The following is an 18858-nucleotide window of genomic DNA, read 5'->3' on the forward strand; positions in this document are numbered from 1 at the left end:
TTGCATCTCTGGACTTCAATCTTGGACACTCGGCATCAATATCTCAGGGCGTGTTCCATGGGCAGTGACTGCACACACCTCAGTTTGATTTTTGATTTGATTTCTCATTGTCACATGTACCGAGCTGCAGTGAAAAGTATTTGTCTCGTGTGCTAACCTGACAAAACATACCTTGCATAATTATATCACGATAACAGAACAGAATGTGTTACAGCTACAGAGAAGGTGCAGAGGAAGATAAACTCTAATATGAGAGGTCCGTTCACAAGTCTGTTAACAACAGAGAATCAACAGTTCTTCAGTCTGTTTCCAACTGAGGATAGAAGAGAGAATAACCGGGGTGGGAGGGGCCTTTGATTATATTGGCTGCTTTCCTGAGGAAGTGTATATGGGGTCAACGGAAGGACGGCTGGTGATGGACTGGGCTGCATTCACAACTTTCTGTAATTTCTTCCAATCTTAGGCAGAGCAGTTATCATACCAATACCATACCATACATCTGGATTGGATAGTTTTTACGGTGCATCTGTAAAAATTGGTAAGAGTTATTGTAGACATGCTGAATTTTGTTAGCCTTTTGAGGAAGTGGAGGTGTTTGTGTGCTTTCTTGACTGTAAATGGACCAGGACAAATTGTTAGGGTGATATTTATTCTGAGGAACTTGAAGCTCTTGATCAATTCCACCTCAGAGGGAGGGACATATCATCCACTCCGCTTCCTGAAGTCGATGACCAGCTCCTTCATTTTGCTGACATTGAGGGAGAGATTGTTGTCTTTTCATCATGCCAATAAACTGTCTATGTCTTCCCTGTACTTTGTCTCGTCATTTGTTGAGATCTGATGTGGTGGTGTCACCAAATTTGTAAATGGAGTTAAAGGTGAATTTGGTCACACAGTTGTGAATTTATAAAGAGCATTGTAAGGTGCTGAGTATGCAGCCTTGGGGCACTGGGGGTGAGGATTATCCATGGAAGAGGTGTTGTCTCCTATCCTTTCTGAAAGCGGTCTGTGAGTCAGGAAGTCGAGGATCAGTTTGATTTGAATTATTATTGTCACATGTACCTAGGTACAGTTAAAAGGTTTTTGTTTTGTGTAGTAAAGCCAGATCATACCATGCAAAGTGCATAGAACAGAGTGAGGAATACAATGTTATGGCTGCAGAGGAGGTGCACAGAGAGCAAGATCAACATTAAATTTAAAACTTGAGAGATCCATTCAGAAGTCTAAGGACCTCGGGGAAGATGCTGTTCTGGTTGTGCATTTATATACACTTTTATATCTTCTGCTTGAAGGAAGAGGGTGGAAGAGTATAACTGGGGTGGGAGGGGCCTTTGATTATGTTAGTTGCTTTCCTGAGGCAGCAGAAAGTATAGATGGAGTCAATGGATGGAAGGATTGTTTGTGTGATGGACTGTGCTGTGTTCACGACTCTCTGTAGTTTCTTGCAGTCTTGGGAAGAGCAGCTGCCAAACCACGCTGTGATGCATCCAGATAGAATGGTTTCTACGGTGCATCTGTATAATTGGTAAGAGTCCTTGTGGACTTGTAGAACTTCTTAGCCTCCTGAGGAAGTAGAGATGTTGTTATGCTTTCTTGATCATCGCACTGACATGGGTGGACCAGGTCAGATCGTTGGTGATCATCATCCCCAGTGGCTTGACACTCTGGACCATCTCTACCTCAGCACCATTGATTCAGTCAGGGGTGCGCCCTCCACTCCGCTTCCTGAAATCAATGACCAGCCCCTTCATTTTGCTGAACTTGATGGAGAATTGTTTTTACACAATGCTGTTAATCACTCTACCTCTTTCCTGTGTTTGCGATGGTAGTGTCATCGGCAAACTTGTAAATGGAGTTGGAGCGGAATTTGGCCACACAGTTGTGAGCGTATAAGGATTATAGTGGGGTCTGAGTAGTTGTTGAGGATTGTGGTGGAGGATGTGCTGTCGCCAGTTTTTATTGATTGCAGTCTGTGGTCAGAAAGTCGAGGGTCCAGTTACACATTTGGGAGCCAAGACCTAGGTGTCGGAGTTTAGTTGGAATTATGTGTTGAAGGCAGAACTGTAATCAATAAGCAGGAGTCTGACACAGGTATCCTTGTTATCCAGATGTTCCAGGGATGAGAGTAGGGCCAGAAATGGGGTGTGGAGAGATGATACCTAGGTCTTGGAGATGAATTTTGTTGGAATATCTGTGTTAAAGGCGGAGCTAACGTCAATAAATAGGAGGCTGCTGCAGGTGTCCTCCTTATCCAGATGTTCCAGGGATGGGTGAAGGGCCAGGGAGATGACTGCCGTGGACCTATTATGATGATAGGCAAATTGTTGTGGATCAAAGCAATCTGGGAGGCTGGAGTTGACGTGTGTTCATTCCATGGACATTGATGTCTGCCATATACCAGCATCACCATGGCATGTCTCCAATCCACATCCAGTACAATTCTGGACTTTGGACTTCATTAGCATTGGAATATTTCTGGAAGGACACATAGTGTGTAGGGACAGGGCCCCACATGGATTGGACCAGGCTGCTCGCTCACTCTGTTAGTACTCATACACTTTGTACCTATTTTGCTCAGTGCCCCTGCCTTGTCTTGCTTTGCCTTTTGGCATTTAGCCCTCACAGTCACAATTAAAAGGTCACAATATTTGATGTTGCCTGATGCTTAGCACAGGCGCAAAGCAGGCAGCTTGTTCTGGTCCTCAGTAGTCATGGGTTAAGGGGTATGCGATATTGTATAGCATCATGCAATGTCAATCTCACTCCTACAGCATGTGCCAGCAGATAATGTGGAAAACACGCCACACGTGTTTATCAACCAAACAGCCATATGTCAAAGTCTAAGGATAATAGTGGCCAGGCATGTCAAGGGGTGGCCGCTGTCAGTTAGGGGATTCCAGTACAGTAAGGCAAGGGCATTATTGGATCACAATCAAGAGGCTTATACATAATCAGTTGGACACTTGTGGTCTGTTTCAATCCAGTCTGGGAGGTGGGCTACAGTTGTTCCAATATGTCCAGTGTAGAGTCTGGAGATTCACTGTAAATCAGTCAGGGAGCTGCACACAATCAGTCACTAGTCTGGTTGTTCTTCAAACGGAAGTGCCCATCGAAGTTGATCTTTGGGAGGGCCTTGAGCAATCCTGGGGATCAGCAGAATGAGTCAAGAGGGTGTATTTCCAGGGGACACTGCTGCGTTAGTGCATTTGATGAATTCATTTCTGGGGATTGCAGGCAGCAAATTGGGATATAGAGGGGAGACAGTGTGTTGCTGGAAAAGCACAGCAGGTCAGGCAGCATCCGATGCGCAGGAGAATTGACCTTTCGGGCCGGAGCCCTTCATCACCCCATTCCGGATGAAGGGCTCGGGCCTGAAATGACAATTCTCCTGCTCCTCAGATGCTGCCTGACCTGCTGTGCTTTTCCAGCAACACAATCTTGACTCTGATCTCCAGCATCTGCAGTCCTCACTTTCTCCCACTGATACAGAGGGGACAATGACGGTGACATAACATAAATCAACACATAATAAGTGCGGGAGATGACAGTATGGGGCGGATGTGGTGGTGACTGCAGGAGGAGTTTTATTGGCAGTTACGGTGCTGGTGCTATGGATCACTATGGTGGGCATGGCTAAACCAAAGTTAGTTTAGAGGGTAATTAATAAAGGCTGCACATGTAATTCCAGGTGGTAACTCCCTGTGCCCAGCACAAACAGCCTTCCACATTCAATCAACTAAATGTGAACTGCAAATACAAAATGGCTGCAACTACACCTGGAGTGCACTGAATCAGTGTGTATTTTCAGTCTCAACATGCAGGCTCCACACCTAAGTGTTGTGAGCACCTTCCAGCGGATTACACTTTTAATCTGGCTCAGTGGTTAGCACTGCTGCCTCACAGCACCAAGGTTCGATTCCAGCCTCGGGGGACTGTCTGTGTGGAGTTTGCACATTCTCCCTGTGTCTGCATGGGTTTCCTCCGGGTGCTCCAGTTTCCTCCCATAGTTCAAAGATGTGCAGGTCAGGTGAATTGGCCATGTTAAATTGCCATAGTGTGAGGTGCATTAGTCAGAGGGAAATGGGTCTGGGTGGGTTACTCTTCGGAGGGTCGGTGTGGACTGTTGGTCTGAAGGGCCTGTTTCCACAGTATGGAATCTAATCTAATCTAATCAAGCATTTTACAGTGTTGTTTGGAGTCAACTGTAATCCTTATGATTGTGCAATTGAAATGCATAGATTATCCAATTGTGTGAGGTGTAGATGCTGATCACAAGCAATCTTCTCTATGCCATTGGCCATTGTAGATTTGAAAGCAGTCAGCTCTGTGAAGCTGAAGTAATTATAGGTGACCCTTAAAAGCAGCGTTTTCAGGACTGCAAAGATACTACAGTTGCTCATTGGCTGCACAGGGCACAGAACTGATTCCTCTCACTTTCAACTGTACATAGTCTAGACCATTCTCTTGTGCGCAATGTGCTTTTTATGGGTCTCAATACTCATGCAGCATGTACCATGTCCTAATGTCTCCTTCCAACATTTCTGATGCTGCAATCATCAGAATGTGCTCATGTGTCAAAGGTCAAGGCAGAAGCATTCCATGGCCCTCCTTGTCAAGTGCTGTCACTGTATGAAGGAGAACACTAATTTGTCACTTGGTGGTGATGCGAATGCTGACTGTTCACACTACCAGGAATTTAAAAGGCACCTTAGAGGAATGTGGGCCAATCAAGCTGCAACAGAGGTTATCATTGCTGTTACAAATGCACAGAAATGGAGGAACAAATATGTCCGCAAGCCCCAGGCTAGCAGCAACCCTCAGCAGATGCTGAGCAGCAGCCTCATAAGTACACAGTTGAAGGTCCCCTCAGGGTTACAGGAGGTCAAGGAGATGTTTTCCTTGATGCTATTTCCTCTGGGTGTGAGAGGTACAATGTTCCTGTAGGCTTCGGACATCCCAGGACATTGTCACAGAACTATGCCAAGTGCTGGATTGGGAGCTGTGATATGGAGGTGTTGGGGAGAGTGGGTATCATTATCTAGTGGCTGCGAAGGTCACAGCTGTGCCAAACTTTCAAGCATCTAGCTCCTTCCAAGGACACTGGGGAACTGTGAGGGATCTCTCAATCCTTTACTCATAAATGTCTCCACTACAAATAAAGCAATTTTGTGTGACTGCTTCACCTCATTTCTGTGTCACAAGGTCACTCACTATTGCAGCCCTGGCAATAGGATTTGGCAACATAGCTTCTCCCAGGGGAAGGATGTGATTGGCTGTATGAATGTTGCACTGGGAGAGCAATTTCATTACACAGTTGGGTTTCTCAATAAAAAAAATGGTTCAATTCTACCAATATGCAAGTCAACAGTGATTAGCAATACCACAGCTTAAAAGTTTGCTCCTTGAACCTAGTAGCCACCTATATCCTTGAGAACTCTCATGTTCTTGCAGTGTTTCAAGGGCCAGATGCCTTATATGAATGGCAATAGGACTACCCTCTGTGAATATGGCTGATTCCATTACACAATCCCTGACTGAGGCCAAGTGCTGTTACAACATAACCTATTCTTTGGCCATAGAGTAGTAGGGAGAATGATACACTGCCTTGAAGATGAGGTTCTCCTGTTTGGATCAGGTGGGAGAGCTCTCATACACCTTTGGACAAAGCATATCATGCAATCCCAGCATGCTGTGCTCTGCACAACTGGAGCAGGCAATGAGGAGATATGATGGATGCTAGAGAGTTTAAGAGAAGGAACAGTCTTCTTCTGAGGAGGACATTGAGCAGATGGGTCATCACCTTCTGCAGGACACATGGCTGCAACCATGGGAGCTACAAATCAGACAGCACTGAAATGACACCCAATTCCTGTCGATGAGAACTGGGTGCAGTGATCATTCAATGACTCTAAAATTGCTGGTGTTACAAAGACAATTCTGCTTTGGTACAAAGAGGCAACTTCAGCTTTTTTTTTGTTCTCCTCTTCTATGGATGAATAAACGTGAATGTTTTGAAATATTTGATGTCTTTCCTGACCTACATTGAAGAACAATAAGATTCTTGGTTACTCTGGCAGCTTTGGGATGATGACATGAGAAATCTCGTTAGGCCTTGTGGAAAGAAATCTTCCATGAAACTCAGCAAAAATGACACAACTTATTTCCAGTAAGATTCAGCACCAAGTACTTACTATCACTGCTGTGTCCGAAGCAGGAATTCTCCATAATCAGCAATCTTGGCTCACACTGAGCCTGAAAATGGACTATATTGTACTTCCAAATTGAAGTTGGAGTTCTGAGCTTCCAAATTTATTTGCATAATCTGAATGAACCAGTGCAATCAAGTAACATGATAATATCATAAATTATTTTCCTTGCCTTAAAAATATTTATTAATGTATTTTAGAGTGGTAATCTGGTGCAGTTTTTCTTAGCAATACAGCTGAAAGTGGGCAATCACAAAAATTAAGCAGTTTTGTAAGATTATCTAGTCAACCACTTCTGAGTCATTTGATTTTAAATCACTGAAAATAACTTGAAACATCTATTTACTAGTTTCATGGATGAATACAGTTGTTTCCTTAGTAAATTAGTTTTTTTAAACTTACAACAAAGCCTCCTTTAATGATTGGAAATATAAATAAATTTGTGGAAACTTGCAATGCAAAATTATTTCAGTCTGTGGTGCTCATATTTGGGGACAGGGCTACCTTCAAACATGATGTTTCTCAAACCAACGTTAAAGATCGCAGAAATCTGAATATACTTGACATAATTTGTGCTTACATTCCCATGATCTGTATATCTGGTTTGGTCAATTTCAGGGAAATGGTTAGTGCAATCTCCAGGTATGTACGCTGCAAACCATTGAGATATCCGGCAACACTGGATCATTTTATACAAGATACTGCAATGCCTTTGAGCTTAAGCCAGTTACGCATGGTACAATCCGTGAGAATTTTCAAAGCCATCATATAGAAGGGAATTACTACAACATTTGGTTGTATTGCACTGCTTAAAGAAACTTTTTGGAACTTTGTTTAAATTTTTTAATAGCATCATTTATTATCTTTTTTTTAAATCACATCACCCAGATTCTTTCCGACTGCGGTTTAAAGGCTACGTAACCCAATATGCTGCTTACCCTTATAGTTTCTTTTTGTTCGTTGTCGACAAAACACACTGTAAAAAGCATTTAACAAATTTAAATCTCATCTATCTACATCTACAAACTGTCAGCAGGACAATTAGCTAGCCATCAATTTCAGAGTATTTTTTCCTACAATTAAAATTCATAGTGTCTTTTTTTTGTTTGTTTTTTTCCTCTCATTTGGCACCAATGAGTACTGCTGCGCTATTGTTCCCAAAAACAAAGTTGCTTTAAAGCGGGCAGTATCCCTTTTATGTTTGCCTATGCAACTTTATAGCCCGCAAAACTCTGCAGAGCTTTCTTTTAAGGCCAATATGCGGTGCCTTGCGACGTACAATGTGAGCTTTGCACGAAAGGTTCCAGTTTGCATGGGGCTATGTTTTATGTACAATAGTTGCACGCCCACGAGTCCGTTCATGAACTCAAATGTGTTGTAAAGGGACAGAAACATTTCACTATCAAACCCAGGAGCTCTGTGATTGGGGCCTACACTTCTCAGTAAAGACTTAGGGAGGGTGTATGGTGGTGGGATCATTGTGATCAAACATGCTTGTTGTGAAAACTACACTATTTTGTCCACCAGTGGATTTTTTACAAGACCCACCCACCCCTCCCTCCATTGCCAAATTAAATATTGGGTAAAGTGTGAAAATCAATACAGAGTACTATTTGGTAGTAGAACACTGTGTTTCTCAATGTCAATTGTGCGTAATATTGGACAGACTGTTCTGAGGAGTAATTTTGAGTGGTGCAAAAGACAATGGAAAGTAATGAGAAGCAACCAAAGTCTTCACCAGATCCAATAGGTTTCCTGCCTGGCAAGTTGGGCTAAAATTGACATCCATTCCCCCCCCCCCAAAACCTTTCTCCTCTGAAAGTTCAATGTGCTTGAAGCCAGAAAAGGGATACTGCAGATTAATACGAACAGACTTTATGGCACATCGGAACCATTGTTGACTTTGTATGAAGAGAAAGAAACATGGAAAAAAAAGACTTTTTTTCTTTTTTTCCCCTTGACTTTTTTTTACAAACATGGATGACAAACTTCATTATTTACTGTTAACACTGTATCATAAACAAAACCGGTAGAAATGAAAAATTGTCTTCAAATATCTACATCTAAAACTTTAGGCAGTGAGAGAGAAAGAGAGAGAGTGTCTCATCAGTTGAGCGTGTGGAATGATGTTCATAATATCAGCGACTGATGGAGTTTTCTGTTAGTGACCACACAAACAAATCCACATACCAGAACAAACAATACTGCTAAATACTTCCTTCAGTTAATTACTTCATAAAAAAAAGAAAACTCAAAAATTCACACATCTGGTCAAATTTGCTTAGCACATTTTTTTTGTCCGTAATTAAAACAGTATTAAGAACAAGAGACGGAAGGAGTACTTTGGCATTGCTGTAATGGACACAATGCTCTCATTGATCAGTAATGTACATCCAATACTTCACAACAAAGCATAAAGAACCCAAGAAGGCGGCGAGAGAAATGATCTTGCTGTACAGAAGATTACCCGACTGCAAACTACAAGCTGTGACACACAATCAATCAGTTGAGAATGTTTGTTTCCAAGAGGTGACAGACTGTCCCAGTAACAATTGTAAACACATTCAGGTTCTTGTGCTTGACCTTTGACCTGGCCTTTCCAACTTCCCTCCAATCACTTTCAAACACTTTCCATTGCCAACTTCATTCCTCCCCACAATGCCATTTTCTTTGCACACTTTTGACACTCTTTCACCCCTCCCCCCTGCCTCAGCACAATCCTGCTTCACTGGAAGCAAAGCAGAAACTTTGAATCCTTCCCCCAACCCTTCACCACCCCCACTCCCCCTCCTCCAAATTCTGGTGAGTAAATTTTCCAATTTCTTTGTATGAGCTGAATGTCACTTGCATTTCTCTCCGTACTTATCCATCTGACCGCCATCTGTTATGATTCACCCGATGACTGTCCTACGGAACAGACCACTGATAGACTAAGACTTGCTGAAAAATGTCTTGTGGTATTCATGCACATGCACAGTTCCCAGGGTCTTGTATTATTATTCTTTTCTTGTGTATCTGCCTCCTCTGCTCAGACCCAAGGGGCCAACTGCTTAGACCCAGGAGTCGGGTGAGGCTGGGTAATGGCTCGTCTCGTAGTTTAACTCACTATAGGGACGGGCAGCGGAGTAGAAATCTACATAATTGCCTGTTGACTTCAGGCCGAGATGCATGTTGTATTCACTGGCTGCTGGGCGACTGTGCACTTGATCTTCAAAGAAAGAGTCATCATAATTTCCTGTCGAATTTTGATAGGGTTGATAGGTGTCATAGTCTTTCCTACTGGGTTCCTGTGCCACAGGTTGTGATGAGACCTACAGAGAGTACAAATAGGCATTAATGCTTATTTTCATAGAACAATGGTGACCCGCACTTAACGTAATACAAAGCCCCAAAACATTTGAAAAAGGAGACATTGGGATGGATGATAATCCGTTTCAACAAGTGTTTTAAAGGAAGAGGGGCAGATGGCAACCGCTACAGAAATTAAGTCCTTTGCAGCCATGGTAGACATGGTTGCCAACAATGAAGCAATTAAAATTGGGGATGTTGAAGAAGATAGCATTGGGGGAAGTGCCAATATCTCAGGGGGACTGTAAGTAACACTGCAGGCTGTAGAGATTGAGATGAGTGAAGCTACTGATGGATGTGAAAACAAGTTTGAGAATCTGGGTAATGCCGCTCAATTGTGAGCCCATATGGGTCGGCAAGTTCGGTGAATGATGGGTGAATGGAATGTTATAAGAGGTAGGACACAGAAACTAGAGCTTTGATGATCTTAAGTTGGTCGAAGTGAAATTTGGAAGGCCAATGTGTGTAGTCACATTCAAAGGTGCAGATGAGGGTTTCAGCAGGAGACCACCTGAGGCAGGAGTTAACTCAGGTTTTGTAGTGACGTGTGTGTGTGTGTGTGTGTGTTCAGAAGCTTATTTTGGTGCCAAATATATCACCAAAGTTGAAAGCAGGTTGGTTCTGCCTGGAAGCTGAGGGAGAAAAAGCATTGAAAATATATAAAAGAAAATTTTATTGCATTTGGGTGAGTGTAGAAAATCAGAACTTTATGTGTGAAGTGTAATATTATCACATGATCTGAGCATTAGATGAAAGAGGATTGATGGACATCATAATAATATCTCTAACATCTAGAAAGACCTTGGCAGCAAATGTATGGAGCAATGCCACCTGAAAGGTAACCTCCAAGTCACATGTTGGAAATCGTGATCCCCTCTCAAACGGTCATTTTAATATTGCACCTCTGATATTTCCTGTGTTGCATGAGACCTGAGTTACTGTAACACTTAGCTTCTAAAAGTGTGAACAGAACATTTATCAGGTGCCACACTTTCCTGGTTTGGTTCCTGACCTCATTACAGCCTTGGTTCAAACATGGACTAAAGAGTTGAACACTGGAGGTGAGGTGAGAGTGAAAGCCCTTGACATCCAGGCTGCATTTGACTGAGTGTGGCATCAAGGAGCCTGAGCAAAACTCAGAATCAATGGGTATCAGGGCAGACCCTATGCTGGTTGGAGACATACCTGGCCCATAGGAAAAAGATTGGGGCTGTTGGAGGTCAGTCATCTCTGCAGGAGTTCCACAGGGTAGTGTCCTAGACCCAACCATCTTCAGATGCTTCATCAATAACTTTTGCTTCATCATAAGGTCAGAAGTTATGATATTCACTGATGATTGCACAATGTTTAGCACAATTCATGATCCTCAGATACTGAAGCAGTCCATGTGCAAATACAAGAAGATCTGGACAATATCCAGGCTTGGACTGACAAGTGGCAAGTAACATTCGCACTACACAAATGCCAGACAATTGCCATCTCCAAGAGACAACCTAACAACTGCCCCTTGACATTAAATGGTGTTATTATCATTGAATCCCCCACTATCACCATTCTGGGAGTTACTATTGACCAGGAACTCAACTGGACTCACACATAATCATAGTGGCCACAAGAGTAGGTCAAAGGCTAGTACTGCTACGAAGAACTCACCTCCTGACTCCCCAAAGCATGTCCACTATTTACAAGGTACAAGTCAGGAGTGTAATGGAATATTCTCCACTTGCCTGGATGAGTCCAGTTCCAACAACATTTAAGAAGCTTGACATCATCCAGGACAAGGCAGCCCATTTGATTGGCACCACATCCACTTCCTTCACCACCGATGCTCAGTAGCAGCAGTGTGTACTATCTACAAGATTCACTGCAGAAATTCACCAAAGATCCTGAGACAGCTCCTTCCAAACCCAAGACCACGTCCATCAAAAGGACAAAGGAAGCAGATGCACAGGAACACCATGATCATTTGTAAGTTTCCCTACAAGCCACTCACCATCCTAACTAAATATGCTATCATTCCTTCACTGGGTCAAAACAATCCCTCCTTAAGGGCATTGTGGCTCAACCTACAGCACACTGACTCAGTGGTTCAAAAAAAAAACACTTCACCATGCCCTTCTCAAGGGCAACTTTGCTCAGCTAGTGATCTCCTCATTCCATAAGTGAATAAAAAAAATCAAGAAAGCAACTCACCACTACCTTACAAAGACAATTTGGGATGGGAACTAAAAGGTCAGTGATACCCACACCCCATGAATAAACAAAAAACTTAATGAAAATCTATTAACTATTTACAATATAGATCTGAACTTCACTGGGACTTTCTTCACAAAGGCCTCATGCATTCAGACATCAGTGATGAAGCAGTCTAACTATTACCATTTCTATTTTAGCATATGATATATCCCCTCACGGGTTCCTTTTGCCCATGAAGTGTTTGCATTATGAACATTTTACATTATCCTACATTCACCCCTTGCAAAGTCACTGCGGCCATTCATGAATCAAACAGATAGGAGCTGCAGTGGTTTGACCAGTTAGCCTGACTGTGGCCTCATGTTCTTTGAAGGACATCTAGGATTGGTGCCTTCCTGTACAGAGGCATGTGAATCATCCAGTGTATTAATCAATCTATCTTGTTAGTCATTTGTATATTTGGCCCAGTGGTGGAAATACCTTCAGCTGGTGGATATATGTGCAGATCTGTCTCTCCTTCATTGGAGATGGCTACATCAGGAACGTCATGAGTGACAAAGGATTTCTTGAGCATTACAACAACCAATAAGGTGGTGCCATGCAATAATTTGACCTTGAGCTACAGAGAGTAATGATTCACTCTGATCAAAAGGGTTTATGCTCGAAAATAAAAAGATCAATCCAGCAATTGAGATGCAAAAAAGTAGGCCTTCAGAGGTTCCTTAGGATCTAATCTATAGATGGTATAGTGATACAATTGGAAAACATGTCTTTAATGGCTTTAGAGCTTCCCAGTCACCAAACTGTCCAGGTCAATAATGAGTTCCACACTGTTGAGCAGGGAGACCAATGGATTATGGCCTGTCAGAATCGTAAATCTGAGACCCAGGGTGTAAGCAGAACATTTCTTATAGACCCAGATAACAGCTAGAGCCTCAGAGCTTTCCAATGTTGTTCTATATTTGTAAGTGTCCTGGAAGTATAGTTTATCATTCCATGAGAACTGTCAAAATGAATTCAGAACAATGTGGCCCCTTGACCAATGGATGATACATCAGCTATGACTATGGTGGGTAGGTCTGTGTCATAGTGGGAAAGTGTTTCTGTTGAAGTGAGCAGTCACTTGATTCTGTTGATTGCTCTGTTTGGCATTCAGCTCAGTACCAGAAATGGTCCAGCTTAAGGAACTGTTGCAGTGGTCTGTTAAGGTGAGCTAAATTGAGCGGGATCATTCCTAGCCATTTAACAATGCCCTGTAACATTTAGGGATGGTGAGAAGTCCTGATGGCTTTGGGTTTCTGCAAGCCATCCTAGATGGCTGATACTGGATTTAGAGAACTTGCTTTTATGGTTAAGTGTAAGGCACATATCTTGCAAATGTTGCAATACTACTCTGACCGTGGAATCATACTTGAGGATGTTGTTCATATGACAGATGACTCCCCTTTGAGTCCTTCTAAAATGCTGGTCACTGTACACTGAAAAATCTTAGGTCCTGAGGCAATTCAAAATATTAGTCAACTGAAACACGAATAGCCAACAAGCACGATACACACCATTAGCAATTTAGATTGCTCATCTAACAGTAGCTGTCAGAAGCCACTGTTTGCATCCAGCTTAGTAATAAAACAAGCTATTTGTTCACCTCACAAAGCTGTCATCCACAGATGCCAAGGGATGGATTTCACTTTCTACAGCCTTCTTTAATCAACTGCATAAGGTTCACACAGATGTGTAGTTGAATGAGCAGTTAAATGGTTTGTGTTACTGGCAATACGTGTATAACCTCCTTGTAGTGTGAATTCAGTTTCTTGCCTTACCTTTTTCCAAGAATGAGTGTGGACTCTTATTTGGAGTGAACAAATGTACTGGTTTGACATCTGGCTTTAATGTAATATAATAAAAAATTGCAGCTTCCTTAGATCCATGAATAATTTTAGAAATTCTCATTTGAATTCTGCAGGTTTGTTTTGATTGTTTAGTTCCTCCACCTTGCAGCTAAGTTACAATTCCAAGCAAGCGGTCCAGTTCAAGAATGTACATTCCTGATCTTGAATAGTGGAGGGGTTTCTGTAATTTATCTTTCATCACATTGAGGTTCAACAGTCAATTGCCCTTTCATTTTTAGTTGAAAGCTCCCTGGACCATGAAGTTTTGTGCGAAATGGCTGGAGAAAACCAGTCTTTAGCAATGAACTCCTCTTAAGATTTTGCAACCCTTGCCCAAGAAAGGCACTTCATGTTCATCTGTACATTTCATTTCTTGGAACTGATTTTTTTTTTAAAAAATGCAGGTGTCACTGGCAAAGCCAGTGTTTGTTGCAAATCCCAAATTGCTCTTATTCTGTGTGGCTTGCTAGGCCATTTCAGAGGGCAGTTAAGTCCGCGCCATCACTGTGGAGGTGGACTCACACATAGGCCAGACTAATTAAGTACACAAGCAAGAAGAAGGGTTATAAAAGAATTGTTGACTTCTCTACCTCCTGATGCTGCCTGGCTTGCTATGCTCTTCCAGGCTCCTTCTTGTCTATCATGAATTCCAGCATCTGCAGTTTTTTTGTCTCTGACCAATTATGTACAGGAGACTACCTTCCCTAAAAGTCATCAGTGAACCTGATGGTTTTTTTTTTAAAAAATGCAGGTGTCACTGGCAAAGCCAGTGTTTGTTGCAAATCCCAAATTGCTCTTATTCTGTGTGGCTTGCTAGGCCATTTCAGAGGGCAGTTAAGTCCGCGCCATCACTGTGGAGGTGGACTCACACATAGGCCAGACTAATTAAGTACACAAGCAAGAAGAAGGGTTATAAAAGAATTGTTGACTTCTCTACCTCCTGATGCTGCCTGGCTTGCTATGCTCTTCCAGGCTCCTTCTTGTCTATCATGAATTCCAGCATCTGCAGTTTTTTTGTCTCTGACCAATTATGTACAGGAGACTACCTTCCCTAAAAGTCATCAGTGAACCTGATGGTTTTTTTTTTAACAATAACCAATGATAATTTTATTATCAGAATTACTAAGACCAGTTCTATATTCCCGTTTTTCATTGATGAACTGATTTTCTAAAATCAATTAAGTTCTACTAGCTGCTCTGTCCTGAGAGTATCAGCCTGAGCCTCTGGATCACTCACCCTTGTGATTGTTCCAAAAGATGTCCCTTTAAGTCTCTAAATTGAAATTGGAGGATTTCTGCTGTAACATACAACTTTAAAATGCCCCTTCCTCTTGCAGGAGTGGCAGTCTGCACTAATGGCTGTACAAGCTCAGTACCAATGTCATTCTTTTCTGCCACAATGTAGACTTGGAGCAATGGTAGTAACTGTGGTCCTACCTTTCACTGCTCTTTCTCCCAGGCACTCGGGAAGCCCTCCTGTCTCCACCTTAGCTGGCATCTGGTAGTATAGCAACAAAAATGTGCTGCAGATTCCTGGGGAGCCTGTACTGAATCTTACCTGGTGTCAGAAGTTTTCCTTTGAAAGCTGAAGACGCAATCAAAAGCTTCAAGGACCTCATAATATTTAATGGTCTCTTCAAACATCATCAGTAGAGCTGCTGATTGTAAACGGGAACACAGCAGATTCCGTCGAGATTTCTGAGTAGGTCACAAAGTGGTCCTACGTGGGTGGAATCAGTGATAGCTGTTTTTTTTCAGTGTGGGGTGAAGTTGAGGCATCCCAAAAAGTCTAAGGGCTTGGGCAGAGCTAAGGTTTTTACCATAATTCTGTACACTGTCAGTCAATAATCATTGGGGTTTGGTATTAATGAATTGGTCTGAATATGGCTTTGGGTGTTTTCTGCTGGGCTGATGTAATTCACTGTCCTGCCGTGATCAGGGTTGGCTGGCATTCCTTGTAGATGTCTCTCAGAATGTGCCCTGCCTCTGTCACCATGTACTAACATCACAAACAAATTTGTAAAGTTTCAGACAGATGAGGACTAGACAACCAGTTACCGATGCAAACTGATGAACATTTATTCACTATTTACACTCCAAGCAGAGGCATGGGAGAGCTATCAGGAGGCGCGGTTAGTAAGTTTGCAGATCAGACCAAAATCGGTGGCATAGTCAACAGTGAAGAATGGTCATCTAAAATTACAAAGGGATCTTGATCGACCGGACTAACAGGCTGAGGAGTGGCAGATGGAGTTTAACTTAGATAAATATGATAAAACAACAATGGCAGGGCTTATACAATTAATTGTACACTCTGAGTAATGTTGTTGGATCGTGAGACCTAGGAGTTCAAGTATATAATTCTTTGAAAGTCGCAGATAGATGGGGTGGTTAGGAAGGTGTTTAGCACACTTGTCTTCATTACTCAGACCATTGAGTGTAGGGGTTGAGACATCATGTTGCAGTTCTGCACGACATTGGTGAGGCCATTTTTGGGGTACTGTACAGTTTTGGTTGCCTTGGTAAAGGAAGGATGGGAGGGGATTCATAAAAGATTTACGAGATTTTGCCAGGACTGGAGGGTCTGAGTTATAAGGAAAGGCTGGACAGTCTAGGACCTTTTCACGAGAGTGTTGGAGGTCAAGGGGTGACCTTATAGAGCTTTTATATAATCATGTGGGGCACAGCTAAGATGAATAGCAAATATCTTTTCCTTAGGTTAGGGGAATTCACAACCAGAGGGCATATTTTTAAGGTGAGAGGAGAAAGATTTAAAAGGGACCTGTGGGGCAACTTCTTCACACAGAGGGTGGTTTGTTTGTGGAATGAACCCCCAGAGAATGTGGTAGATGCAGGTACAGTTGCAACGTTTAAAAATATTTGGACGTGTAAATGAATCGGAAAAGTTTAGAGGGATTTGGGCAAAATGCAGACAAGTGGGACTAGATTAGTTTGGGAAACTTGGTCGGCACAGACAAGTTGGACCGAATGGTCTGTTTCTGTCCTGTGTGACTCCATGTCTAGAGCCTTCTTCATTGAGGTCCTGGATCCATGAGAGCTGAAGGAAAGGCAAGTAAATGGAGTTGAGGTGCGTATGAGTCATAATCTAACTGACTATCAGAATATGGTTGAGTGGCTGAATAGTGTACCCCTGTTCCTATTAGCATGCCCAGATGGATCAGAATTTCAGTTATCACGTTTTCCCACTAAGACAGTATACAATTCCAGTTTCCTAAGGTTGCACCGGGCTGCTCTCAAGGGTTCTAAAGAAGTGGCAAAAGCTTACCAAATTTGGTCAGGGAATAGGAATATCATGGGTTTGTGCTCAGGGACAAAGTAGGCAGAGTAGCTCAAATTATATAGATAAATGATTAAATCTTTCTGGCAAAGGGAAACAAAACTGGTTTTAGTACTGCAACACTTCCAGCAAGAGTCAGATTCAATTTGATTTGCATCTTTGAAGGTTGACGAATGTGATGTGTCTGATTCCTGGCTGCTGCCTTATACGAATTGCACAGATTGGAAAATACACACACACACACACACACTCTCTCTCTCTCTCTCTCACGACGGAAGAACCATTTTCACCACCTATGTTTCTTCTCTGTGCTGTGTCCCTGCTATTCAAGATAACCAGGTGCTGAAAGAGGAAACTCTGCTCTCTATCTATTTTTAACATTGTACTGTTCCTCTGCTACAGTAAGTTATAAACCTTTGAGATATATTTGGTAACTTAATCATGTTGGTCATTTTCTGAGCCCAGGTGTGGTGCACAATCCCTACTCTAAGGCCAAAAAAAAGTTCCCATTCCACAAGCATATTCAACGTCCTGGAATTTTTCACCACCCAACCCCCACCTTAACCCTGTATTTAGGAACAGATAAGTTAAATTTTCCCTCTTTTAAATGAGGCCATGTTACTTTACTGTTTTTTTAAAAAAATGCCCGGTAGCATTTTCTTTTTCTCCTGGTTTGTAAATGTCATGGAATTTACATTGAAACACTTGTGTGTGATATCACTGTGGCAGAAAGGTTAATAGGGTTCACTTCTTCCTCAAACAATGCAAGAGGAAAAAGGAGTCAAACTCCACTTGAATGGCAAGTGATGAAGCAATAGTAAGACAGAGAAAAGGTGTTGCGATTCATGGATGGAAAGAAATATCATGGTGACAGCTGCTGTAGGTCAAACACATCAGATGTTCTGGAAAGTTTGTAACAAACCTGGTTGTGCTTGGTACCTTCAACGGGTGTAGCATAGGAATTTCTGAAGCCTGATCCGGCTACTACAGAAAGCTGGGCTGTTATAATAAAAAAGAGACATAATCAAAATACTTGAAAGTTGATGTCAAGGCTTGTTGAACAATAGGGTGAGCAGTGACTAAATCCTCTTAGATCAGCACATGCAATTCACCACTTAATATAACCAAATTATTAGCTTCCTTTGAAACTTTGTTACTCTTGTAATCTCTGGGTCCCTTCAAGCTTGATAAACCTTGGTGTTAACTGAGCTATAAATCTAGGCCCTTTAACTTGATTTGTCACAAAAATAATTCAGGTCCAAATCGGATGTGGAAGACTCCTTTGGGGAAATTCAAAGACAAAGGACTTATGCCCAAAATGTTGATTCTCCTGCTCCTCGGATGCTGCCTGACTGGCTGTGCTTTTCCAGCACTATTCTCTTAAACAAAAATAACTCCATGTGGGAATCACAGCACTGACAATTTGCCAGCTTGTGTTTCATGATACACATTATCGTTATAGCTAATTGCATTGAAAACAATGGTTCCAATAGTGTTCTCCAAAACACCTGTAATGATGCAGTGACTTTAAGGGATGTGTTTTGTCCTGGTTTCTTTAAAGAGAGGGCTTATGAGCGGTCTGTGATAATGTAAACAGCTTGTGATGCCTTTGTTTTTTTTTAAAAAGTTGGAACAATACAAGTTGCCTGGATGGGTATGGCCAGCTCTCTCAGACCAGGATTTCCAGTTTTTTTTTTAATTTTTAGGTTTAGCTCTAAGCAGCTGCTGTTGAAGTCTCAATGGGGTTGAAAGCTACAGTACATGCCTCGTGGCTGCTATTCTTTTAGTTTTCACTTGATATTTTCTCTCTCTCTCTCTGCTGCTGGGTTGCATGTAAGAAAATCTGATTTCTGAATTTGCCTTTCTGCCAAGGGTTGTATTTATGGGAACTGAAAATGTGTTGCTGGAAAAGCGCAGCAGG

At 42.2% G+C, this 18858-nt stretch overlaps 1 protein-coding gene across 11 annotated transcripts in view; it reads right to left on the reverse strand.

Moving 5' to 3' along the window:
• Positions 1-6345: 6345 nt before the first annotated feature.
• LOC122564410 (catenin delta-2-like) overlaps positions 6346-18858 on the reverse strand; it is a 1213649-nt gene continuing 1201136 nt past the window's right edge. For all 11 annotated transcript variants that reach the window (XM_043719230.2, XM_043719228.2, XM_087978581.1 and 8 more), the window contains 2 exons: positions 17860-17936; positions 6346-9517 (listed from right to left, as the gene is read on the reverse strand). In XM_043719230.2, the coding sequence (XP_043575165.1) occupies positions 9257-9517; positions 17860-17936 (338 nt within the window). In that variant the 3' untranslated portion in view covers positions 6346-9256. The remainder of the gene's footprint in view (positions 9518-17859; positions 17937-18858) is intronic.

Source organism: Chiloscyllium plagiosum, unplaced genomic scaffold (assembly GCF_037043375.1).
Source record: "Chiloscyllium plagiosum isolate Xiang-an unplaced genomic scaffold, Cpla_swu_hap1 HiC_scaffold_34, whole genome shotgun sequence".
Classification (NCBI taxonomy): Eukaryota; Metazoa; Chordata; class Chondrichthyes; order Orectolobiformes; family Hemiscylliidae; genus Chiloscyllium; species Chiloscyllium plagiosum.